The sequence below is a fragment of the Artibeus jamaicensis genome, unplaced genomic scaffold (assembly GCF_021234435.1).
Source record: "Artibeus jamaicensis isolate MK-2021 breed Jamaican fruit bat unplaced genomic scaffold, CSHL_Jam_final contig_469, whole genome shotgun sequence".
Classification (NCBI taxonomy): Eukaryota; Metazoa; Chordata; class Mammalia; order Chiroptera; family Phyllostomidae; genus Artibeus; species Artibeus jamaicensis.
In genome coordinates, this window is record NW_026521847.1 from 1,528,087 (window position 1) to 1,554,497 (window position 26,411).

At 39.9% G+C, this 26,411-nt stretch overlaps 1 protein-coding gene across 1 annotated transcript in view; it reads right to left on the bottom strand.

Annotated features, from left to right (window-relative positions):
• Positions 1-10,714: 10,714 nt before the first annotated feature.
• Positions 10,715-26,411, bottom strand: part of TRIM40 (tripartite motif containing 40) — a 30,660-nt gene continuing 14,963 nt past the window's right edge. Inside the window, 4 exon segments of the mRNA XM_053667440.1 lie at positions 10,715-10,781; positions 13,734-13,868; positions 14,247-14,494; positions 15,401-15,422. Coding sequence (XP_053523415.1) covers positions 10,715-10,781; positions 13,734-13,868; positions 14,247-14,494; positions 15,401-15,422 — 472 coding nt within the window.

Sequence of the window (26,411 nt, forward strand, 5' to 3'; positions counted from 1 at the left end):
ATGGGTCAAGAATGAAATTAGGGAAGAAATCAGAAAGTTTCTGGAAACAAATGAAAACGAACTCACAACAACCCAAAACTTATGGGACACAGTGAAGGCAGTCCTGAGAGGGAAGTTTATAGCAATACAGGCCTACCTAAAGAAGATAGAAACAACTCAAACAAACAACCTTACTCTACGCCTGCAAGAACTCAAGGAACAAAAACAAAAACAGCCCAAAGCAAGCAGAAGGAAGGAAATAACCAAGATCAGAGCAGAACTAAATGACATAGAGACTAAAAGCACAATTCTAAGGATCAATGAATCCAGGAGTTGGTTCTTTGAAAAAATAAACCAAATAGACAAGCCTTTAAGTAGGCTCATCAAGAAAAGAAGGGAACGGACACAAATAAACACAATCAGAAATGAAACAGGAGAGATTACAACTGATACCACAGAAGTAGAAAAGTATGTAAGAAATTACTATGAAGAACTGTATGCCAAGAAATTTGAGAACCTAGGGGAAATGGACACATTTATAGAAAAATATAATCTCCCAAAACTCAATGAAAAAGAAGTAGAAAATCTGAATAGACCAATAACAGCAAAATAAATTGAAGCAGTAATCAAAAAACTCCCATCACACAAAGCCCTGGACCAGATGGGTTCACAGGAGAATTCTACAAAGCATTTAAGGAAGATTTAGCCCCTATTCTTAACAGACTATTCCAAAAAATCCACAAGGATGAAAAACTCCCAAACTCCTTTTATGAAGCCAGCATCATCCTGATTCCAAAACCAGATAGATACAACAAAGAAAGAAAACTTCAGGCCAATATCGCTGGTGAACATAGACGCTAAAATCCTCAACAAAATATTGGCAAATTGCATCCAACAATATATCCAAAAGATTATACACCATGACCAATTGGGATTTATCCCAGGGATGCAAGGATGGTTCAATATTCGCAAATCAGCAAATGTAATATATCACATAAACAAAAGCAAAGACAAAAACCACATGATCATATCAATAGATGCAGAAAAAGCTTTTGATAAGGTACAACACCCATTTATGATAAAAAAAACACTCAGCAGAGTGGGAATAGAGGGAGCATTCCTCAGTATAATAAAAAGGCCATATATGAGAGACCTACAGCCAACATCATACTCAATGGGCAAAAACTAAAAGCTTTTCCACTAAGATCAGGAACAAGACAAGGATGTCCACATTCACCACTTCTATTTGATATAATATTAGAAGTTTTGGCCACAGCGATAAGGCAGGAAAAGGAAATAAAAGGCATCAAAATAGGAAAGGAGGAAACAAAATTGTCACTGTTTGCAGATGACATGATAGTGTACATGGAAAATCCTACAGACCCTACCAAACTGCTCAACCTAATAAATGAATTTGGCAAAACAGCAGGATACAAAGTCAATATCCAGAAATCAAAGGCATTTTTGTATACGAACAATGAATCAGCAGAAGCAGAAATCAAGGAAAAAAATCCCATTCGATATCGCAAAAAGAAAAATAAAATATCTGGGAATAAACCTAACCAAGGAGGTAAAAGACCTGTATGCAGAAAACTACACAGCACTGAAGAAAGAAATCAGGGAAGACACAAACAAATGGAAACATATACCTTGTTCATGGATTGGAAGAATTAACATCATCAAAATGTCCATACTACCCAAAGAAATATACAGATTCAATGCAATACCTGTTAAAGTACCAATGGCGTATTTCACAGACATAGAACAAACACTTCAAAAATTTATATGGAATCATAAACGAGCCTGAATAGCAGCTGCTCTTTTGAGAAAGAAGAACAAAGTAGGAGGGATCACAATACCTGATATCAAACTGTATTACAAAGTCACTGTAATCAAAACAGCCTGGTACTGGCATAAAAACAGGCACATAGACCAATGGAACAGAACAGAGAGCCCAGAAATCAACCCAACTCTCTACAGTCAATTAATAGTTGACAAAGGAGGCAGTAACATAAAATGGAGTAAAGATTGTCTCTTCAACAAATGGTGTTGGGAGAACTGGACAGCTACATGCAAAAAAATGAAACTTGAGCACCAACTTACACCATACATCAAAATAAATTCAAGGTGGATAAAAGACTTAAATATAAGCCGTGACACCGTTAAAGTTCTAGAGAAGAAGATTGGCAAGAAAATCTCAGATATTCCACGCAGCAACATTTTTACCAGTACGTCCCCTAGAGCAAGGAATATAAAGGAAAGAATAAACAAATGGGATCTCATCAAAATAAAAAGCTTCTGCATGCTAAAGAAAACAGTATTAAAACAAAAAGACAACCAACTGTATGGGAAAACATATTTGCCAATGATACCTCAGACAAAGGTTTAATCTCGAAAATATACAAAGAACTTACATGACTCCATTCTAGGAAGACATCTAACCCAATTAAAAAGTGGGAAAAGGGGGACTTCCGCCAAGGTGGAGGCATAGGTGGATGTGCCGTGCCTTCTCACACAACCAAGTTTAGAGACAACTAAATATTAGCAATAGAAAACACAGCCAGAACACGGAAAATTGAACTTTTCGGAAGTCTGTTAACAACAAATTCTTCAGCCTGACCGGTAAGGGGCGAAACCAGCGGCTGGTGAAGCGGGATTGCACAGGAGGTCTCGGTCAGCCGGACTCAGGCACGGAATCCAGACACGCGGAATCCAGACGGGCGGAATCCAGGCGCAGGGTTGGACCTAGTGAGCGACCGCGGGGGAGACAGCGGGGGACCGGGGCTGCGTGCTGACTGTGGTCGCGCATTTGTGCGCAGGCAGACAGGCGAGGGAGTGGGCGGTTGGACCCGGGCCCGGCGGGTCCCCGCGGCCGGCGGCAGTGGAGGGCGCCGCCATTTCCCTGCTCTGACCCCACCTCCACATACAGTGTCATAACCCAGCGACTCTGAGTGGCCCAGCCCAGGTGAACCACCTAAGACGCTAATCCTCACCCAGCTATGAGAAACAGCAGAGGGGGTCGCCATTTCCCCGCTCTGACCATGCCCCCACATACAGCGTCACAACCCAGCGACCTGGTAGTCCAAGGCACCGCTTCTCACACTTAAAGGGCCAGAACAGACCAAAAATGTTGCAAGATCTCAAAGCTCCAGAGCCCATAGATCTAAGTGATGAAGAAATAGCAAAACTCTCAGACGCACAGTTTAAAACACTGGTCATCAGGATCCTCACAGAACTGGTTGATTATACCGACAAATTAGACAAATATATGAAGGCAAAACTAATTGAAATGAATGGAATTGCACAGGACACCAATAGCAATGAAAAGGAAACTGGGACTCAAATCAAGGGAGTGGACCAGAAGAAAGCAAATAATGGCCAAACAGAAAAGGATGAAGAAACAAGAATTCAAAAAAATGAGGAGAGTCTTAGGAACCTCCAGGACATCTTTAAATGTTCCAACATCTGAATTATAGGGGTACCAGAAGGGGGAAAGGAACAGCCACCAGTGGAAAACTTATTTGAACAAATAATAAAGGAGAATTTCCCCAATCTGGCAAAGGAAATAGACTTCCAAGAAATCCAAGAAGCTCAGAGAGTCCCAAAGAAGTTGGACCCAAGAAGGAACACACCAAGGCACATCATCATTACATTATCCAAAATTAAAATGAAGGAGAGAATCCTAGAAGCAGCAAGGAATAAGGGGATAGTCACCTACAAAGGAGTCCCCATCAGACTGTCAGCTGAGTTCTCAAAGGAGACCTTACAGGCAAGAAGGGGCTGGAAAGAGGTATTCCAAGTCATGAAATCCAAAGACCTACAACCAAGATTGCTCTATTCAGCAAAACTTTCATTTAGAATGGAAGGACAGATAAAGTGCTTCTCAGATAAGATCAAATTCAAGGAGTTCATCATCACCAAGTCCTTATTATATAAAATGTTAAAGGGACTTATCTAAGAAAAAGAAGATAAAGAAACATGAACAGAGAAAGGACAGCAAACTCACAGTTATTAACAACCACACCTAAAACAAAAGCAAACTAAAAGGACAGCTAGATCAGGAGTGGAAACATAGAAATGAAGATCTCAAGGAGGGTTAGCAACAGGGGAGTGGGAGGAGGAGAAGGGGGGAGAAGGTAGAGAAAATAAGTAGCATAGACAGTAGATAGAAAATAGATGGGGGGCAAGAATAGCATGGGAAATATGGAATCTAAAGGAATTGAGACACATGGTCATAAACTAAAGGGGGGGGTAACGGTGGGGATGGGGGGTAGGGTGGAGGGGAATGAAGGGGGGAATAGAACAACTGTAACAGCATAATCAATAAAATAAATAAATAAATAAATAAAAAAAGTGGAAAACGAACTTGAACAGACACTTCTCCAAAGAGGACATACAGAATATCCAGAGACACATGAAGAGATGCTCAATATCGTTAGCTATCAGAAAGATGCAAATTAAAACCACAATGAGATACCACTTTACACCAGTCAGGATGGCTATCATAAACAAAGCAACAAACAACAAATGTTGGAGAGAGTGTGGGGAAAAAGGGTCCTTAGTTCACTGTTGGTGGGATTGCAGACTGGTACAACCATTATGGAAAACAGTATGGAATTTTCTCAGAAAAATAAAAATTGACCTGCTTTTTGACCCAGCAATTCCACTGCTGGGATTATATTCTAAGAATCCTAAAACATCTATTTCAAAGAACCTATGCACCACAATGTTCATAGCAGCACAATTTACAATAGCCAAGAGTTGGAAGCAACCTAGGTGCCCATCAGTAAATGAATGCATCAAAAAATTGTGGTTCATATACACAATGGAATTCTATGCAGCAGAGAGAAAGAAGGAGCTACTACCCTTTGCAACAACATGGATGGAACTGGAAAGCATTATGCTGAGTGAAATAGGCCAGGCATTGAAGGATAAATACCATATGATCTCACCTTTAACAGGAAGCTAAATAACAAAACAAACAAGCAAATAGAATAAAAATAAAGACACTGAAATAGAGATCAAGTGGCCAGTGACCAGAGGGGAGAGGGAAGGGAATTTAAGGGGAAAAATGGGGAGGGATTTTGAGGAACAAGTATGAAAGACACAGGGATGAGGACTGGGGCAGGGGAGGAAATGGGAGGGAGGTGGGGAGACGGGGCGGGGGGGGCTGGGATGGGAGAAATAGACAAAAAACTGTACTTGAAAAATAACTAAATAAAAATTTAAAAAATTTTTTACCTTGTGCTTCATCACAACTTGCATGTAAAACCAAAAATCTTTATTCTTTTCATTCATTTAGGGTTTTCTTTGTTTATTTCATTCTTCTGTCCTTCATATTGAATTTTAATTTTTCTTCTTTCATTTCACTTGTATTTCAAATAACTCACTACTCTTGGCCTTTTATTTGTTTTACTCAGAGTATGTATTTTTATCATACTATTGTTATTCCAAATCCCACACAGCACCCTACCCTGGGCTAAATCCATTTTGCCAACCTCCCGAGCTTTATCACTGTTGTGGTAAACTTCATTTTATCTCATACTACTCTGTGTTCCTATTCCTTAGTGTCACTATTTCTCCTTCAGCTAGCATAAGCACTTATTTCTTAAGTCAGTTCACATTCTTTTTCCTTCTTATAAGACTCTTAGTTCTTTCCCCCCTTTTATAAACAGTGGCTAGTTGTATTAAATACCCTGGTTATTTCTGCACTTCTCCAAAGGAACTCCTATTGTTCACTATTTGTTTGTACTTTAAATCCCATAGAATACTCTCCCCCATCTTACTCCATTTTGCCTTCCCCATTGCCCCTGATCAGTCGAGTGAGGTATTTTATTTCATTTTTTTCTTTTTCTTTTTTCCCCTTTACTCTCAACCTAGGCTTTACTTCTTATTCTTATTAGTTTGCTTCCCCTATCCCCTGAAAATAATTTTTCTTTGTGGTAGACATCTCATATTCACTTTTCACTTTTGTACAATATTCTTATTCCTGTTCCACCTTTACTAAAATCTATTTAGCAGTCGTGCTATCGATTCTGCTGTGGTTTTTCTGCAATTTTGCTCTCATTGGTCTAATTACTTTTTTATTTTACTTCAGAGCTCATAATATACTTTTCTGTTTTCTTACCCCATTGTTCCCATCGCCCTTCTGTGTTTTACTTGCATTTTAAATTTTGTTCTCTCCCTTTCTTTGCCTTGGTTCTATCTCTAGACCTATCAGTTCTCTCCTCTCTACACACTCAATAACATTTTCCTTCTTTTAGTCATCTCATGTTCCCTTTGTCATATATTATATCTATAATCTCTCTTCACCTTTATTAATCTTTGCTCAACTGTGGTTGAGATTGCTGATGTGGCAGGGGGTTCTTTTTGCTGACATAGGTTTGGTTGTTTGGTAATACTACCTTGTTAACCAACACTGAAACAACAGCATACAAGACAAAGTGGGAGTTGTGACTACCTGTAAGCCTGCTGGATAAGAGAACCCACCAACAACTAAAGCCCAGGTATAACAAGAGAGCCAACACAAATGGAATAAAGAGCAACCGTAGAGCATCCAGACAAAGAGATCAAAGAGATCACACAACTGAGTTCCACAGAACTCCTATCACAGAAATCTACCTCACAAAGACAGCTGACAAAGCAGAGCATTCTGAGACATGGAAACAAAAAAATAAAAGTCACCTAAAATAAGGAGAAAAAGAAAGAATCTCCAATTGAAAGACATGGGAGAATCCCTCATAAATGAGCTAATGAAATTGAGGCAAGCACACTAAGAGACATAGAATTTGAAAAAAATAATTATAAGGATGCTCAAGGAACTGATTGGAATCTATAACAGCATGAAAAATGAAATAGAAACTATTAATAAGAACCAAGAAAAAAGGAAGACTACAATATTTGAAATAAAAATACACTAGAAGAAATTACAAGAATGCTAAATGAAGCCAAGGAATGAATTAGTGTGCTGGAAGACATAGCAGAAAGAAACACCCATGTAGAACAGCTGCATGTAAAAACATAAAAAAGTATGAAGATAGCTTAAGAGAACTTCAGGACAACATGAAACACAACAATATTGGAGTCATAGGAATACCAAAAGGTTTTCTTCCCCTGGAGCAAGGGACAGAAAACCTGTTTGAAAAATAATGACAGAAAATTCCCTAACCTGGGGAGGGGAAAGCAATGCATGTTCAGGAAGTACAAAGGGTCCCATCAAAATGAAACCAAAGAGGCCTACTCTAAGACACATCATAATTAAAATGCCAAATTTTAAACACAAAGAGAGAATCATAAAAGCAGCAAGGCAGAAACAAAAGGTAACATACAAGGGATCCCTGACAAGGCTAGCAGCTAATTTCTCAACAGAAATGCTACAAGCCAGAAGTGAGTGGAAAGAAATAGTCCAAGTAATGAAAAGCAAAGGCCTGCAACGAAGAAGGCTCTACCCAGCAAGGCTCTCATTTAAAATGGAAGGTAAAATTAGAAGTTTCCCAGACAAAAGAAGGCTGCAAGAATATATCTCCACCAAACCAGCACTGCAAGATATGCAAAAGGAACTGCTTTAAGATGAACAAAAAGATGAGAGAGAAAAACAAACACAGGTACAAAGGGGGAAATGGCAATGAATAATTACCTATCAATAATAACCTTAATGTGAATGGATCAAATGCTCCAATCAAAAGACAGGCTAGCTGACTGGATAATAAACATGACTTGTGCATGTGCTGCCTACAAAAGACCCACCTCAGAACAAAAGACTTACACAGACTAAAGTGAAGGGTTAGAAAAAAAATATTCCAAGCAAATGGACAAGGAAAAAAAAGCCAGGGTAACAATACTTCTACCAGAAAAAATAGACTTCAAAACAAATGCCATAAAAAGAGACACTGAAAGACACTTCATAATACTTAAGGGAAGAATCCATCAAGAACACATAAACATATCTGCACCCAACATAAGAGCACCCGAATACATAAGGAAAATCTTGGAGGACTTTAAGAAAGATACAGGCAGCAACACACTTATACTAAGGGATTTTAACACCACCCCCCAGTCAACAATGACAGATGTTCCAAGCAAAATGTCAAAAAGGATACTGTGGCACTGAATGATACACTAGATCAAGTGGACTTAACTGATATATACATATAAAAGCTCTCCTCTCAAAGAAGGAAAATACAAATTATTTTCCAATGCACATGGAACGTTTTCAAAGATAGACCACATGATAGGACACAAAACAAACCTCAACAAATTCAAGAAAATTGAAATCATATCAAGCATTTTCTCCAGCCACAAGGGAGTGAAACTAGAAACCAATCTCAAGAAAAAAAACTCAAAAACACTCATGCTAATGGAGATTGGATAGCACACTATTAAACAATGAATGGGTTCAGTATGAGATCAAGTAAGAAATAAAAAAAAGTTTCTGGAAACTAGTGAAATTGAACTCACAACAATCCAAACTTATGGTACACAGAGAAGGCAGTCCTGAGAGGGAAGTTCATAGTGATACAGGCCTACCTAGAAAAGAGAAACATTTCAAATAAACAATCTACCCTATACCTACAAGAAGTGGAGGAACAACAACAAAGACAGCCCAGAGCAAGTAGAAGGAAGGAAATAACCAAGATCAGAGCAAACATATGTTAAACAACATAGACACTAGAAGCACAACTCTAAGAATCAATAAATCCAGCAGCTGGTGCATTGAAAAGATAAATGAAATCAACAAACCATAAAGCAGACTCATCAAGAAAAAAAGAGAGGAACCAAATAAACACAATCAGAAATGAAAGAGGAGAGATTACAACTGATACCACAGACATACAAAGGATTGTAAGATATTACTATGAAGAACTATATGCCAACAAGCTTGAAAACCTAGGTGAAATGGACAAGTTTCTAGAAAAAAATTTTCCAAAGCTGAATTAAGAAGAAGCAGAAAGCCTTAATAGACCAATAACAGATGACAAAATTGAAGCAGTAATCAAAAAACTCCCAACACACAAAAGCCCTGAACCAGATATGGTTTCACAGGAGAATTCTATAAAGCATAAGGAAGAGCTAACCCCTATCCTTCACAGACTATTCCAAATTTATATGGAACTCTAAATGACCCTCAATAGTTGCAGCAATTTTGAGAAGGAAGAACAAAGTAGGAGGGATCACAGTACCTGATATCAAACTGTATTACACGGCCACTGTAATCAAAACAGCCTAGTACTGGTGTAACAACAGACACATCAACCAATGGAACAGGTTAGAGAGCCCAGAAATAAACTGAAGTCTCCGTATTCAATTAATATTTGACAAAGGGGGCAAGAACATAAAATGGAGTACAAATAACCTCTTCAACAAATGGTGTTGGGATTGCTGGAGAGATACATGCAAAAAAAATGAAACTTGACCACCAACTTACACCATAAGCAAAAATAAATTCAAGGTGGATAAAAGACTTAAATATAAGTCTTGACACCATAAAAGTCCTTCAGGAGAACATAGGCAGAAAAATCTCAGATATTCCATGCAGCAATATTTTCACTGGTATGTCCCATAGAGCAAGGGATATAAAGGAAAGAGTAAACAAATGGGACTGCATCAAATTAAGAACTTCTCCATGGCTAAAGAAAACATCAGCAAAATGGAGAGGGACCCAAAATTATGAGAAAATGTATTTGCCAATGATACCTCAGACAAGGATTTGATCTCCAAACTATATAAAGAACTCACAATACTCAATACCAGGAAGACAAACAACCCAATTAAAAAATTAGCAAAGGACTTGGACAGACACTTCTCCAAGGGGGACGCATAGAGGGCCCAGAGAAGTATGAAAGGATGCTCAGCATCACTAGGCCTCAAAGAGATGCAAATTAAAACCACAATGAGTCACCACTTCACACCAGTCAGGCTGGCCATCATAAACAAATCAACAAACCACAAGTGCTGGCAAGGTTGTGGATAAAAGGGAACCCTAATACACTGTTCATGGGAATGCAGACTGGTGCAGCCACTGTGGAAAACAGTATGAAATTTCCTCAGAAAACTAAAAATGGGATTGCCTTTTGACCTGGCAATTCCACTTCTGGGATTATACCCTAAGAAGCCTGAAACACCAATTTTAAAGAACTGGTGCCCCTCAGTGTTCATAGTGATGCTATTTACGATAGCCAAGTGCTGGAAACAGCCTAAGTGCCCATTGGTAAATGAGGGAATCAAAAAACTATGGCACATTTACACAATGGAATACTACGCAGCAGAAAGAAAAGGAAGTCCTACCCTCAAGATGGCATAGATGGACTGGAGAGCATTATGCTGAGTGTAATAAGTCAGGTGGCAAAAGACAAATACCATATGATCTCACATATGAGTGGAACCTAATAAACAAAACAAACAAGTGGGAAAAATAGAAGCAGAGACATGGAAATAAAGAGGAATCTGACAGTAATCAGAGGGGAGTGGAGAGGATGATAATGGGGTATGAAGGGGGAGGGTGAAGTCAAGGAACATGTCTAAAGGACCCATGGACAAAGCCAAAGTGGAGTAGGATTGAGGGTGGGAGGTGGGGCATAGGTAATGCCAGGGAGAATAATGGAGGGGGGGAATGAGGACATTATAATTAAAAAACAGTAAATTTTTTTAAATAAAAAGAAATTGTTAATATTCTTAAAAAGAAAAACTCTTTCTCAGCAGGCCACTTGATAGGCCTGATTGGCCAACCACCTGCTGGTCAGATATCCACAGGAGCCCATTCAACTTTAGTCACATCAGAAGAGGACAGAAGGGCTGCCAGGCACCTGCAGGATAAGTGGTTCAGGTGGTGACAGAGTCTTGGAAGTTGTCAGCCTCCTCCCACTCCTGGTGGGAACCTTCTGGATAGATTGTCTGTGTAATGTTAACTCCATCTAGGATGCAACTGTCACCTCCAGGGCCATCTTTGCTCGGCTATCATCTTGTTATATTTGGGGTTTCATGTTTCCAGCTTCCTGCTTAGTACATCTACATCTTTGTTTCTCACTCATTCTCCATCTTCTCATCTCCCTGCCCCCAAGCCATCTGGCACCAAGAGTCCAAATTGATTTTTCTGAAACGTCACTTGTTCACTCCTAACCCAAAACCTATGATGGCTGTCTATCTTGGTGTTATTCATCTAATGCTCTGCTTGACTCCGGTCTTCCCCATTCCTGAATATTCCAGATAAAACAGTCTCCTCATATTCTTGCAGCTGTGCCATGACCTTTTCCCTAGCTTTCCAGACCAGTGTGATCTCATCTTTCTCTCCCAGTATTCAGTCCCATCTCCCTCACAAAGCTGACCCTGACTTTCTCATCCTCACTTGTGTCTTCTCCTCTGAATCCCCATAGCACTTAGCAACTGGAATATTTAATTTAACCTTTCACACACTCCCTTGTTAGTATATATGTGTTTGCCCTGGTTTCATAGCTAGATTATAAGCTTCTGGATGGAGGAAAAGAATAAGAAGATAGAATTACCATATCGGAATGTTTATAGCATGTTAGGACTGCAGCATACACAATAACATTTAATTCTCCAACAATCCAAAAGCCACATGTACTATTATCTTAATTTTAGAGGGGGTGATACTGAGGTTCAGACAGGTAGAGTAACTTGCCCAGGGTTGCAGAGGTGTTAGGTGTAAGGACTGGGATTAAATTTAAGTCAAATTTTTACTTTTTGCACTACAGTGCAGCATTTCCTTGTGGCCATGTTTTATTCTTTATATCCATCAGTGCCCAGCATGATGGATATAAAGAGTGTTGACTCTTTCAGCAAGGCCTCAATACATACAAGTCAGAGTCTCCTGCTGTTAAACATCGAGTGTCAGAAAAAAAAATGGCCCTTATATTTTCTATTAATTCATTCATGTATCTACTTAATAAATTTCATGGGAATAAACTATGAACCATACACTATCTTAAACACTGGGGGTACACAAAATTCTGTCCTTATTCACCCAAAGAAGGATGCACAATTACTGTACAAATGCACTACTTATCCATTGCTTTGTAAAAATTACTACAAATTTAATGTCATAAAACAACGTACACTTATTATATCACAGGTTATGTGACACTTATATCAGTTTCTGTGAGTCATAAATTTGGGTCCTCTGTTTAGGGTCTTACTAGGCTGTAGTCAAGGTGTCAGCTGGACTGGGTTCCTACCTGGAGACTCCACTAGGGAAAAATCCACTTCCAAGTTCACTTAGGCAGTTGGCAGAATTCATTTTCTTGCAGCTGCAAGACGAAGGGCCCTGCTTCTTTTGGGCTAAAAGCTGGAGGCTGCTCTCAGCTTCTAGAGGCAATTTGCTGGTCACAGGGCCACTCATTTTATCAATTCCACAAGGAAAGTCTCAAAAGTAAGTCACTGAAATGACATCCCATTCCCTTTGCTATATAACATAACTTAATCTTGAAAGTGACATTTGATCACCTTACCATATGCCACTGTTAGAAGCAACTCACAGGTCCTGCTTGCACCCAAGGGGAAGGGATCATACCAAGGGCATGAACACCAAGTGGGGAGGATCATGCGGGCCACCCTAGGGTCTGTCCATCACAGAAATACAAAGTGCCAGGTGAGTGGTCCAGACAAAAGGTTCTAAAGGAGCTCAGAAGAAATATTCCTTGCAATAGAACTGAGATCTCCAAGTACAGAGGTGGCCTCACCACATGTGAGCATATGCCACCTAGGTGCCAAGATACTCTTATTTTAATATGAGATTATGAGAGATAGGCACCTGTCACTTCACAGGCAAGTGGAAATCTTGCATCCTGACCTCTACAGTGGAAGCCACAAGCACGAGGAACAAACTGTGACTATAGTCCAAGAGTCAGAGGGTCAGGGATCAGGTCATGGCTGTGGGGGTGACGAAACGGGGTCAAGTTCAGGAGATGGCGGGTCTGAAGATACACTGGGTAGAACTAATGGGAGGTCGGACAGGTTGGAGGAAGGACATTGAGGAGGATGAGGTGAGTCTGAGATAAGGTGTGGGGGCGACTTTTCCCAAATATCCCCCCGTCTGCCATGGATGAAAGTAAACAGTACCAAGACATGATCTGCTTGGGGAGGAGAGGTGGCTGATCCCTCAAAAGGGAAGGGCCTCGAGCCCCTTCCTTCAGGGGATTTTATTGGGTTATAATACACAGGAATACAGGGCAGGAAGGATCAAACAGTAGATAACATTTCAAAGAAATCTGAGGGCTTAGTCTGAGTCAGTGTCTGTCAGAAAGGGGGTTTGCAGAAAATTTAGGGTTTCCTGCTCAGACCCTTAACATATAAATGAAAACACTCTTAGCAGAGTAGGTTTCACAGGTTTTTTAGGAATTCTGTGTGATGCCAGATTTTCCCCCAGGATCCGCTCTAGCAAGGCAAGGAGCTGCACCCCTCCCCATCAGGTATTCAGGCTTAAGTGGATTAGAGCCAGGAAGCGCTTCTCCCAGAGGACATGGGGACTTGGGCTACGTCACATAGCAAGGGTCCATTGCTCACTCCTTGTTGCAGCCCCCTGAGTCCTTCCATGATGGCCTCCCAAGTGATCATGTGTGGCTTAGTTTGCTCCTCGCTGTGAAGAGTCTTACCTGTTAACAACATTGACCATGCTTTGGGGGCAGGGAGGAAACTGAGGCAGCATTTGCTACCAGAAACAAGCTTTGTCTCCTGTTGCTTTCATTCTGGAGGTCACTAGTTAATCCTTAGCCATGGGAGGTAGTTACAATTCCTGAAACCAGGCAGAGAGGTCCCCAACAATGAGAAGGCCTGAGGATAAACAGGTCAGAGTTGCTAAGGATGGCTCAAGAAGTGATTTGTTGACTCTTCTGTGTAACTTGGGATAAATAGCTTCTAATTTTTGTGGAGCACTCCTAGAAACAAAGAAATCCTTCAGTAGATTTTGTTACATCTTCTACTTGTTACATGCATAAAGATACAAAAGTTAACAGAGCAGTGGATATCCTTGACTTTGATAAAGCCATGTGCAAGTGTGTGCTTATATGTGGGCTTGTATGTATAAGTACATGTGTAGAGCAGAGAAGGCAACTCATACTTGGTCATTAAGTCACTGGCATTCTAGAAGAGAGATGAAAAGAGTGAGAATCATGATTCTCAAGTTCCTGTCACCCCCATCCAATTCCCTCCCAAACCCACTATTGGATGCCATTCGTGGTGACCCCTTGAGAACTGGAGGGAATGGCACCTCTCCTCTGCAACTCACTTTGCTTTAGCAGCATTGTGTCCCATGCCATCCCTTGTGGAAAACCACATCCTTGGGTAGGGCCTTGGGGTGCGCCTTCAGCATGCTGGCATGCACATCTTTGGCCATCCTCTCCAGATCAGCCATTGGGCTGCTGAGCTGTGTGATTGTCCTGCACACATCTGCTGGCATGGGCTCCAGATGCTCTGGCTGCTGTTGGGGTAGGGCATCCAGTTGTCTCTGAAATTGGCACTGGCTCCCCAGCTGTGCCTCTAACTGGTGGGGCTCACTATCCACCTGAAACTACAGAGAAGAAACTCCCTAAGATTCACTTGTCAACTGGTTTCTTTCCGCCCTTCAGTCTCTGAGCATCTGAGTGAGAAAGCTGATTCCTCAGTCCTCTTTCTCTCATAGCATTGTCCGAATAATGAGTAATTTCCATTCTGGCTGGCATGGTTCAGTGGGTTGAGCACCAGCCTGAGAACTGAAAGGTCACTGGTTTGATCCCCAGTCAGGGCACATGCCTGGGTTCTAGCCAAGTCTCCTGTTGAGGGCATGTGAGAGGCAACCAATCAATGTTTCTTTTTCTCTCTTTCTCCCCCACTTCCCTTCTCTCTAAGAAATAAATACATAAATAAAATCTTTAAAAAAGAAATAAATGATTTTCATTTCTAAAAACATTGCTTTTGAGTTTTTGATAAACTATAAAGGAAGCAAAAGTAAACAGAGCTGATATTGATGTCAACATAGGTCTCTAATGAATGAAAGTAGAAGAAAGGGAGGGGGCATCAACAAAAAGTCCAGAAGCATTCTTCTTATAACTCCTTCTTTTTTTTAAATTTTTTTATTGATTATGCCATTACGGTTGTTCTATTCCCCCCTTCATTCCCCTCCACCCTACCCTCCCATCCCCACCATTACCCCCCCTTTAGTTTATGACCATGTGTCTCAAGTTCTTTAGATTCTATATTTCCCATACTGTTCTTGCCTCCCATCTATTTTCTATCTACTGTCTATGCTACTTATTTTCTCTACCTTCTCCCCCCTTCTCCTCCTCCCACTCCCCTGTTGCTAACACTCCTTGAGATCTTCATTTCTATGTTTCCACTCCTGATCTAGCTGTCCTTTTAGTTTGCTTTTGTTTTAGGTGTGGTTGTTAATAACTGTGAGTTTGCTGTCCTTTCACTGTTCATGTTTTTTTAACTTCTTTTTCTTAGGTAAGTCCCTTTAATATTTCATATAATAAGAGCTTGGTGATGATGAACTCCTTGAATTTGATCTTATCTGAGAAGCACTTCATCTGTCCTTCCATTCTAAATGAAAGTTTTGCTGAATAGAGCAATCTTGGTGGTAGGTCTTTGGATTTCATGACTTGGAATACCTCTTTCCAGCCCCTTCTTGCCTGTAAGGTCTCTTTTGAGAAATCAGCTGACAGTCTGATGGGAACTCCTTTGTAGGTGACTGTCCCCTTATTCCTTGCTGCTTCTAGGATTCTCTCCTTCATTTTAATCTTGGCTAATATAATTATGATGTGCCTTGGTGTGTTTCCTCTTGGATCCAACTTCTTTGGGACTCTCTGAGCTTCCTGGATTTCCTGGAAGTCTATTTCCTTTGCCAGATTGGGGAAATTTTCCTTTATTATTTGTTCAGATAAGTTTTCCCCTGGTGGCTGTTTCTTTCCCCCTTCTGGTACCCCTATAATTCGGATGTTGGAACATTTAAAGATGTCCTGGAGTTTCCTAAGACTCTCCTCATTTCTTTGAATCTTGCTTCTTGACTCTTTTCTGTTTGGCCATTATTTGCTTTCTTCTGGTCCACTCCCTTGATTTGAGTCCCGGTTTTCCTTTTCACTGCTATTGGTTTCCTGTGCAATTCCATTCATTTCAATTAGTTTCGCCTTCATATATTTGTCTAATTTGTCGGTATAATCAACCAGTTCTGTGAGGATCCTGATGACCAGTGTTTTAAACTGTGCGTCTGGAGTTTTGCTATTTCTTCATCGCTTAGATTTATAGGCTCTGGGGCTTTGAGACCTTCTTGAGCCATTTTTGGTCTGTTTGCGCTCGTTAGTATGAGGAGTGGAGCCTTGGACTACCAGGTCGCTGGGTTGTGATGCAGTATGTGAGAGCATGGTCAGAGCGGGGGAAATGGCGGGCCCCCTTTGCTGTTTTGTGCTGCTGGGTGAGGAGCAGAGCCTTAGGTGGTTCACTAGTGCTGGGCCACTCAGAGTCGCTGGGTTATGACGCTGTATGTGGAGGCGGGGTCAGAGCGGGAAATGGCGGCCTCGGCTGCCGCTCGCCACGGGGACCCACTGGGTCCTGGTCCAATCGCCCACTCCCTCGCTTGTCTATCCAGCATGAATGCGTGACCACAGTCAACCCGCAGCCTTGCTCCCTCGCTGTTTCCCCGAGGCCGCTCGCTGGGTCTCTCACTGGGTCCAACCCTGCGCCTGACTTCTGCATGCCTGAGTCTGTCTGACTGAGTTTTCCTGTGCTACCCCACTCCGCCATCTGCTGGTTTCGCCCCTCTTACCAGTCAGGCTGAAGAATTTGTTGTTAACAGACTTCCAAAAAGTTCAATTTTCTGTGTTCTGGCTGTGTTTTCTGTTGCTAATATTTAGTTGTCTCTAAACTTGGTTGTGTGAGAAGGCACGACACATCCACCTATGCCTCCATCTTGGCGGAAGTCTTATAACTCCTTCTTAGATTAGTTCCAAAACATGTTTGCCCCACCAGACAAGTGGGTGTGGCATGATGCAGGAGAAAACAGGGACTGAGGGGAGAGACTGCTAGGGAACAGGCCACATTCACAAGGGAATTTGAAAAAAAAAGTAGTACATAAATCCAGACAAGAAGAAACAGAATCGATAGAAGATGCTGTTGAAGAAAATGGCTTATGATATTTGAGAAAAATAAAGCTGATTCTTACTTAGAACCATATGTGAAGGTAGATGATATAAAAAAATTAACAGCCTATGTGTGAAAAGTGAAAATATAAAGTTAATAGGAAATAATGTTAGAACAGAAATTTGTGACCTAGGAATAGTAAAAAAATGTTTTAAGTAGACCTCCAAAAGCATAAACTATAAAGGAGTTATTTAATTTGGCTTCTTTAAAATTAAATATTACTGTTCAATGACATCACCATGGGCAACATTGACAAAGAAATGACAGAATAGGAGATGATATATGCAGTGTCTAAAACCAACAAGAGACTCAAATGTAACACAAAGGAAAGCCTACAAACAAATCAGGCAGAAACCCAAGAAAAAATTTTGCGAAGAATATGAATAGTTAATTCACTGAACAGGGAATGCAAAATACTAATGTGTGTGTGAACCATGCTCAGAGCTCACCAGTGATTACAGAAATATAAATTCACACAATCAAAGACTATTAAGCACTCTTTAGATCAATAAAAATTAGATAACTAGATAACACCTAGGGGCTGGGAAATGTATGTGGTTGTGAGGATGCTCCTACAGGTGGGTGAGGGTCCTGGCAACTAAGCATGCTTTCCACTATGATCCAGGGGTCCTGTTTCTGGGTAAATATCCCAGACAACTTCTCATTTAGGTCCTAAGAGGATGTGTACACTACGCATTGTCTGTGGTAACAGAGAGATGCCTGCTATGGAATACTGTGAAGCTAGCAGTAACAATGCACTATGGGCTTTTGACTCATGATTGTGAATCTACATATGTGGAGGGATGGCAATTCAAGTTATATGGGATTTTTGACTGCATGGTAGGTCAGTATCCCCAACCCCTGCAAAACATATGTGCCATATACAGTTCATTTTAAAAAACATGATAGAGTGGAAAAAGCAAGAAATAGAATAAGGCCTATAATTTTGTTAATTCAATATACAAGTATGCAATACAGCAATATGTGCTTAACCAAGTCATCTACAAATAAAAATACAACAAACACTTTAAATAATTGTCCAGGGAAAAGGAGGAATGGTGGTTAAATGCAACCATCAGTTAAAACAGAAAAAGGATTTGTGGACTAAATATAAGGATGTGTTATTAACCAAAGACTGTGTGTTTCATTAACTAAATCTTATCTCAGATCAAAAATATTGTAGGAGATTTTGTTGTTGGCTGTTTATGGAGAATATTTTTGTCATTTTTGCCTTGTTCTTCTCATAGACTCTTAAAAATATATTACTTCAGAAAAAGAAGAATCCCACATCACTGAAAATGTATAGGTAGAGGTTTGGGTTGGAGAACATGACTTTGAAAGTTCTGACCCTGAGACTGTGTGAATAAAAACAAGGTTAAGGCCTTAGCCAGTTACCTCGGTTAGAGCATTGTCCCAGTATGTCAAGGTTGCGGGTTCAGTCTCTGGTCAGGGAACATACAAGAAACAACAAATGAATGCATAAGTAAGTGAAACAACAAATCAGTGTCTCTTTCTCTCTCTTCCTCTTTCTCTCTGAAAATTTTAAAAAATCAAGTTCAAGGGACTATGGGTGAGAGATCAGCAATAACATTCAGGTAATCAAAGACTTCAGTAAGCACAGGAGGCAATGATGTCACCAAGAAGTTATTAAAAAATTGCCACATGACAGGGTGTTACCTTCAGGCATTTCCCAGCAGAGAAGGAACAAAGTCCTAAGGGAAGGGGTGGTGAGGTATCTTTCACTCATGGGTCCCCAGGTGATGGTGGAGGCTGGGGTAGTACTGGGGAATTGCTGTGTGAGCACAAAAGTTGAAGTCTGACAAACCTCAGATAATCTTCACCTTGCTACCTCATCAATCTACTCTCTATCCCATCATTACAAATGAACTTTCTAAATGAGTCTGGTTTAGCTGACTTCAAGTCCTTATGGCCTCTGGCTCTCCAGCCACCTCTTTTGCTTCTTATCACTATTTTGAAACTTCTTTCTCTAGCATCACCAGTGATCTCTAGTAAACAAATCCAAAATTGCCTTTCAAGCTTCCTCTTCATTGATGTAATTTTCACCTCATGTCCCACCCCACTCTTGCTTCAACCCCCTGTGCTTCCTTGACCTTTCTGAGGCTGTTTCCTTAGTCCTTTTCTGTCTCTAAACTGTGTCCTTATCTATCCATTCTGGACACTTAGATGTTATAATTCCAAAACCAGATCTTTTCCTTAATAGTCAATCCTATACTTTCAACTGAGTGCTACGAATCCCTAACTGCCCTATTGACATCTTAAAATCAATCAGGAGAAATCAAATTTATCATCCCCTTCACCACCCTCTTCTGCAAACCACTCCTCTTTGGAGATCAACAGAAATGATCTCCATATTTCTGTCATTGGTTCCACATTCTGTCTGCCATCTAGCTTGAAATCACCATCATATTTCATCTTTTACCTGTTTTACTACTCTTTTCAAAATGGCTTCTCATTAACCAAAGCTAAGCCCAAACCCTAACCCAATATTCAAGGCTCTTTATGACCTAACCCTGAAATACATTTCCACTGTTACCTCTCCCTACTCCCTCCATTCTCTTCACACTAGCCAAACAGTATTGCCTGGAATTTCCTGAACACACCTGGTTTACCTTTCAATTGCATCAGGTTTATCTCTCACTTTCCTCTGCCAGAAATGCTATCTGCTTCTGTCTGTCAAAATCAGACCTATTTCTACTGTCTAGTCCAAAAAGTCAGTTATATCTTCTGGTGTAATTTAGTGATTTTCAACATTTATTTCATTTCACAGCACACATAAACTAATTACTAGAATTCTGCAGCACATCTAAAATATCTTTTGCCAATCTAACAAAAAATTGGTATAATTTTGTTTTATTCATACCAGATAGCTATTGTTGTGTTGGTTATTGTCATCTTTTTTTATCCTCACCCTAGGACATTTTCTCATTGCTTTTACAGAGAGAAGAATAGAAGAAGAGGGAGGAGGGGAGAGGAGGCGTGGGGGGAGAGGAGAGGGAGGTGAGAAGGAGAGAAGAGAAAGAGGGAAGAAGGATAAAGTGAGAGAGATCAATGTGAGAGAGAAACACTGATCAATTGTCTCTCGTTTACATGCTGACCAAACCTACAATCTGGATATATGCCCTGACCAGGAACTAAAACCATGAATGTTGTTTATGAAATGACACTCCAACCAAGTGAGCCACACCAGTCAGGGTTGTTGTTGTCATTTTTTAATTTGACAATTTAAGAAAAAGATTCCAGTTCCCATAACTAAATATTCATGTACTGCATATTTTGAAATCCAGCACACCAGTTGAAAATCACTGGTGTAGTTTACAATTACTTAGAGTTTATAGTTAACTACAAATACTGTATAAATGAAAAAGGAAGCAAAGATAACAATACAGATAAATGCACAAAATAATCAGAGAAATACAGATCTATCATTTACAACATACAAAATATAAGGTAAAGCTCCCTTTGGAAAAAATATTCATGCTTTCTTGCAATAAAATAATACTTAGTGGGTGGATGTCATGTGAATAAGGCATTCATTAGAATTAAAATACAAGGAGCAGCAATATGGCAGAGGAGTGAGCAAAAGCCACACTAACCTCCTCCCAGGACCAATCTAGAATTACAACTAAATTATGGAGAAATTACCCAGAACAAAAAACTGAACTATAGTGAAAGAGAAGCCTTATAACATTGAACAGACAGAAGAACATCTTCAACATGCCCTGTCTGCACCTGCACAACAGCATATGAGATGTGGTAGGAAGAGTGAAACTAAGTCAATGAGTGGCAGGGAAGGACCCAAAAAAGGAAGACCCAACAACAACAAAAATCTAAAAACATCCAGAGAGCCAACATAAATTGGCCCAAGAGCAGCAAGTTCAGGGGATCAAGGATATTGCACCACTGAACTCATAGGTCTCCTACCATAGAAGTTCACACCACAAACTCAGGGAGTCAGAACAGATCAATATAAGAAGCAGAGGCAAATAAGATGAGTCTCACAAACAATGGGAAGACAAAGAAACAAATCCCAAGTGAAAGGACAGAAGAAAAGCTAACAAACAATGCTAAATGAAATACAGGCAAGTCAACTCTCAGATATTGAGTTTAAAGCAATGGTTATGAGGAAGCTCAACAAGCTCACAGTGAATTACCAAAAACTACAGGGAAACTATGCTGAACTCACTGCAAACAATATCAACATGAAAAATGAAATAGAAACTATCAACAAGAGTTAAGAAGAAATGAAGAATACAATTTCTGAATTGAAGAACACAACAGAAGGAATCAAAAGCAGGCTAGGTGAAGCAGAGGATTGAATCAGTGAGCTGGAGGACAAGGTAGGAAAAAACTCCCAAAAAGAGCAAAAAAAGGAAAAAAGACTCAGAAAGGATGAAGAGATGTTAAGGGAATAGCAAGACAACATGAAACATAATAATATCTGTATAATAGGGATACCAGAAGGAGAAGGAGAGCAAGGGATGGAAAACCTGTTTGGAAAAGTAATGTTCAAAAACTTTCTTAATTTGATGGGAGAAAAAGTCACACAAATCTAGGAAAAACAGAGAGTCCCAATCAAGAGGAACCCAAAGAAGCCCACTTCAAGACACATCATCATTAAAATGGCAAAATTCTATGACAAAAAAAGAGTCTTAAAGGCAGCAAGGGAGAAACAGGAAGTAACATACAAGGGAGCCCTGATAAGACTAGCAGCTGACTTCTGAATGGAAATGCTGCAAGCCAAAAGAAAATGGTAAGAAATATTCCAAGTGATGAAAAACACAGCCCTCAATCAAGATTACTCTATCCAGCAAGGCCCTCAATTAAAATGGAAGGTGCAATAAGGAATTTCCCAGACAAAAAAATGCTCAAAGAATACATTTCCACCAAACCAGTATTACAAGATGTGCTAAAGGGACTGCTTTAAGAAAAGGAAGAAAAAGAGTGAGAGACAGAAGAACACAGGTACGAAGGAAGTAAAATGTCAATGAATAAGTACCTATCAATAATAACCTTAAACATAAATGGATTAAATGCTCCAATCAGAAGACATTGAGTAGCTGAATAAATAAGAAAACATGACTCACACATATACTGCCTACAAGAGACCCACCTCAGAACAAAAGACCTACACAGACGGAAAGTGAAGGGTTGGAAAATAGATTCCAAGCAAATGGAAAGGAAAAAAAGCCAGATATAACAACTTATATCAGGCAAAATAGACTTCAAAACAAGGACTATAAAAAAGACCAAGAAGGATACTTCATAATACTCAAGGGAAGAATCCATGAAGGAGACATAAACATTGTAAATATATATGCACCCAACATAGGAGCACCCAAATGTATAAGAAAAATCTTGGAGGACTTTAAGAAAGATATTGAAAGCAACACAATTATATTAGGGGATTTTGACACTCCACTGTCAAAAATGGATAGATCTTCCAAACAAAATATCAACAAAGATATAGTAGCATTGCACAATGTCCTAGATCAAATGGACTTAACTGATATATACAGAACCTTTCATCCCAAAGAAGCAAAATACACATTCTTTTCAAATGCACATGGAACATTTTCAAAGATAGACCACATGATAGGATGCAAAACAAGCCTCAACAAATTCAAGAAAATTGAAATCATATCAAGCACTTTCTCTGACCACATGGGACTGAAACTAGAAACCAACCTCAAGAAAAAAACATAAAAACTCTCAAAACCATGGAGATTGAATAGCATGCTATTAAACAATGAATGAGTTAAATATGAGATCAAGGAAGAAATAAAAAATTTTCTGGAAACTAATGAAAACAAACTCACAACAATCCAAAACTTATGGGACACAGCGAAGGCAGTCCTGAGAGGAAAGTTCATAGCAATACAGGCCTACCTAAAAAAGAGAGAAACATTTCAAATGGACAACCTACCCCACATGTACAGGAACCGGAGGAAGAACAGCAAAGACAGCCCAGAGCAAGTAGAAGGAAGGAAATAACCAAGATCAGAGCAGAATTGAATGATATGGTGACTAAAGGAACAGTTCTAAGGATCAATAAATATAAGGAATGTATTGGACTGGCATGTCGAATATAGCCCAGCCCTATTGGAAAACTGACAGGTGCAGTTGGGACACAAGAGCCAAGCCCATGGATTGGCTTTCTCATAGAAAACCAGGCCTGCATTATACCTAGGCTGCTTTGAGTGTTGTTCTTTCAAAAACTCCCTCACCCCTGAGTTGAAGCAGCAAATGCTTACTGAATATCTTTAAAGTAACTTCCTAAGTTTTGTGCTAATTCTCCCAAGGACAGAGTGTAACCAGAGTGCAGTCATTCTTATTGTTCCCTTGCATTTGCAACGTTTTTCTTTGTTAATCTATAAGAAGTAATCAGTAACATCCTTTCCGCTGTTATCTGTAAAAAGAAAATCACCTAAAGCAAATCTGAGCATAATGAATGAGAACCTTCCTTGATGTATACTATTAGAAAGCAATAAAAGCCTGTCCAGGTAAGGGTTGAAGCTCACTCTCTCTCAGAGAGTGGTCATGCCACTCCATTTTCTCCACACGACATAGGAAGTCTATGTGAATTTGTTTGTTGCATCCGCAACACTGCAGACACCACTAGCCAGAATCCATATCAAATTAATCCTGGAGCTGTTTTTTTGAAAAGATAAATGAAATAAACAAACCATAAAGCAGACTCATCAAGAAAAAAAGAGAGGAACCAAATAAACACAATCAGAAATGAAAGAGGAGAGATTACAACTGATACCACAGACATACAAAGGATTGTAAGATGAAGAACTATATGCCAAGAAGTTTGAAAACCTGGGTGAAATGGCCAAATTTCTAGAACTACATAATCTTCCAAAACTGAATAAAGAAGAAACAGAAAGCCTGAACAGACCAATAACAGATGACAAAATTGAAGCAGTAATAAAAACACTCCAGGCACACAAAACCCCTGGACTGGATGGTTTCACAGGATAATTTTACAAAACATTTAAGGAAGAGTTAAACCCTATTATTCACAGACTATTCCAAAAAAATCTAAGAAAATGGAAGACTGCCAAACTCTTTTTATGAAGCCAGCATCATCCTAATCCCAAAACCAAAGACACAACAAAGAAAGAAAACTACAGGCCAATGTTGCTGATGAACATAGATGCTAATAACCTCAACAAAATATTGGCAAATTGCATCCAGCAATACATTAAAAAAATCATACACCATGAGCAAGTGGGATTCATCCCAGGGATGCAAGAATGGTACAATATTCATAAATCAATAAATGTAATACATCGCATAAACAAAGACAAAAATCACATGATCATATCAATAGATGCAGAAAAAAACATTTGATAAGGCACAGCACCCATTTATAATAAAAAACACTCTGAAAAGTGGGAGTAGAGGGAGCATTCCTCAACGTATTAAAGGCCATATATGAGAGATCTACAGCCAACATCATACTCAATGGGTAAAAACTAAAAGTCTTTCCCACTAAGATCAGCAACAAGACAAGGATGTCTGTTTTCACCACTTCTATTCAATGTAGTATTGGAAGTCCTAGCCACAGAAATCAGACAAGAAAAAAATATATAAGGCATTCATATTGGAAAGGAGGAAACAAAACTGTCATTGTTTGCAGATGACATTATAGTGTACATAGAGAATCTTATAGATTCTACCAAAAATTCTAGTCAATATTCTAAAATCAAAGGTATTGTTTTTGTACACCAAGAATGAAATATCAGAAGCAGAAACCAGGAAAAAGATCCAATTTGATATACCAACATGAAAACTAAAAAAACCTAGGAATAAATCTAACCAAGGAGATAAAAGATTGGTGTTGAGAAAACTACACAACACTGAAGAAAGAAATTAAGGAAGACACAAAGAAATGGAAGCATGTACCATGTTCATGGATTGGAAGAATTAACATCATCAAAATGTCCATACTACCCAAAGTATTTTATAGATTCAATGAAATCCCTATTAAAGTACCAATGACATAGGACTTCCAGCCAAGATGGAGGCGTAGGTGGAGACACTATACCTTCTCGCACAACCAAGTTTAAAGACAACAACGTTTTAGTATCAAAAATGCAACCAAAACACAGCAAATTGAACTGCACAAAAGTCTGACAACAATGAACCATTCATCCAGACCAGTAAGAAGGGCAGAGTCAACGGCTGGTGGAGTGGGGTCAGGCAGGAAAAAGTGGCCAACCCAGGTGTACAGGCAGCAATTGGCAGATCCCAGGTGTGGGTTGGCAATGGGCAGACCCAGTGAGGGCACAAGATGGCTGGCTGACCATGGTCACACATTCAAGTGCAGATAAACCAGGTGAAGGAGTGAGCAGTGGGACAGACCACACAGGCTAGGGCCCCAGTGATGGGAATGAAAACCTAAAAGCACCAATTGGAAAGACTTTCGGGGTCCAGGTGCTGGAAGAAGCTCCCAGGCTCACAGAGAGTTTGTTGGAGAGACCCATAGGGTCCTGGAGGGTGCACAGGCCCACACACCCAGGAACCATCCCCAGAAGAGATCAATTTGCTTGCAGAAAGCAGCAGAGGGGACTGAAATCTGAGAGAGAGCAGAACAAATGCCATTGCCCCTCTCTGATCCCACCCCCACATACAGCATCACAACCCAGTGACTGGGTCACCCCACCCTGGTGAACACCTAAGGTTCTGCCCCTCATATGTAACAGGTGCACACAGACCAAAACATTATGGCTCAAGCCGAAAAAGAGCTCAAAGCCCCAGAGCCAGTACTCCTAAATGACCAAGAGATAGCCAACCTATCAGATGCACAGCTGAAAACACTGGTAATCAGGATGCTCACAGAACTGGTTGATTTTAGTCACAAATTAGAGGAACATATGAAGGCTAAACTAAGTGAAATAAATGGAAATGCACAGGAAACCAATAGTGATGGAAAGGAAACTGGGACTCAAATAAATGTTGTGGACCAGAAGAAAGAAAAAAATGACCAAACAGAAAAGAATGAAGAAACAAGAATTCAAAACAAATGAGGAGAGGCTTAGGAATCTCCAGGACATCTTTAAACATTCCAACATCTGAATTATAGGGATACCAGAAGGGCAAGAGGAAGAACAACAAGTGGAAAAGTTATCTGAACAAATAATAAAGGAGAACTTCCCAAATCTGGCAAAGGAAATAGACTTCCAGGAAATCCAGAAAGCTCAGAGAGTCCCAAAGAAGTTGGATCCAAGAAGGAATACACTAAGGCACATCATAATTATATTAGCCAAGATTAAAATGAA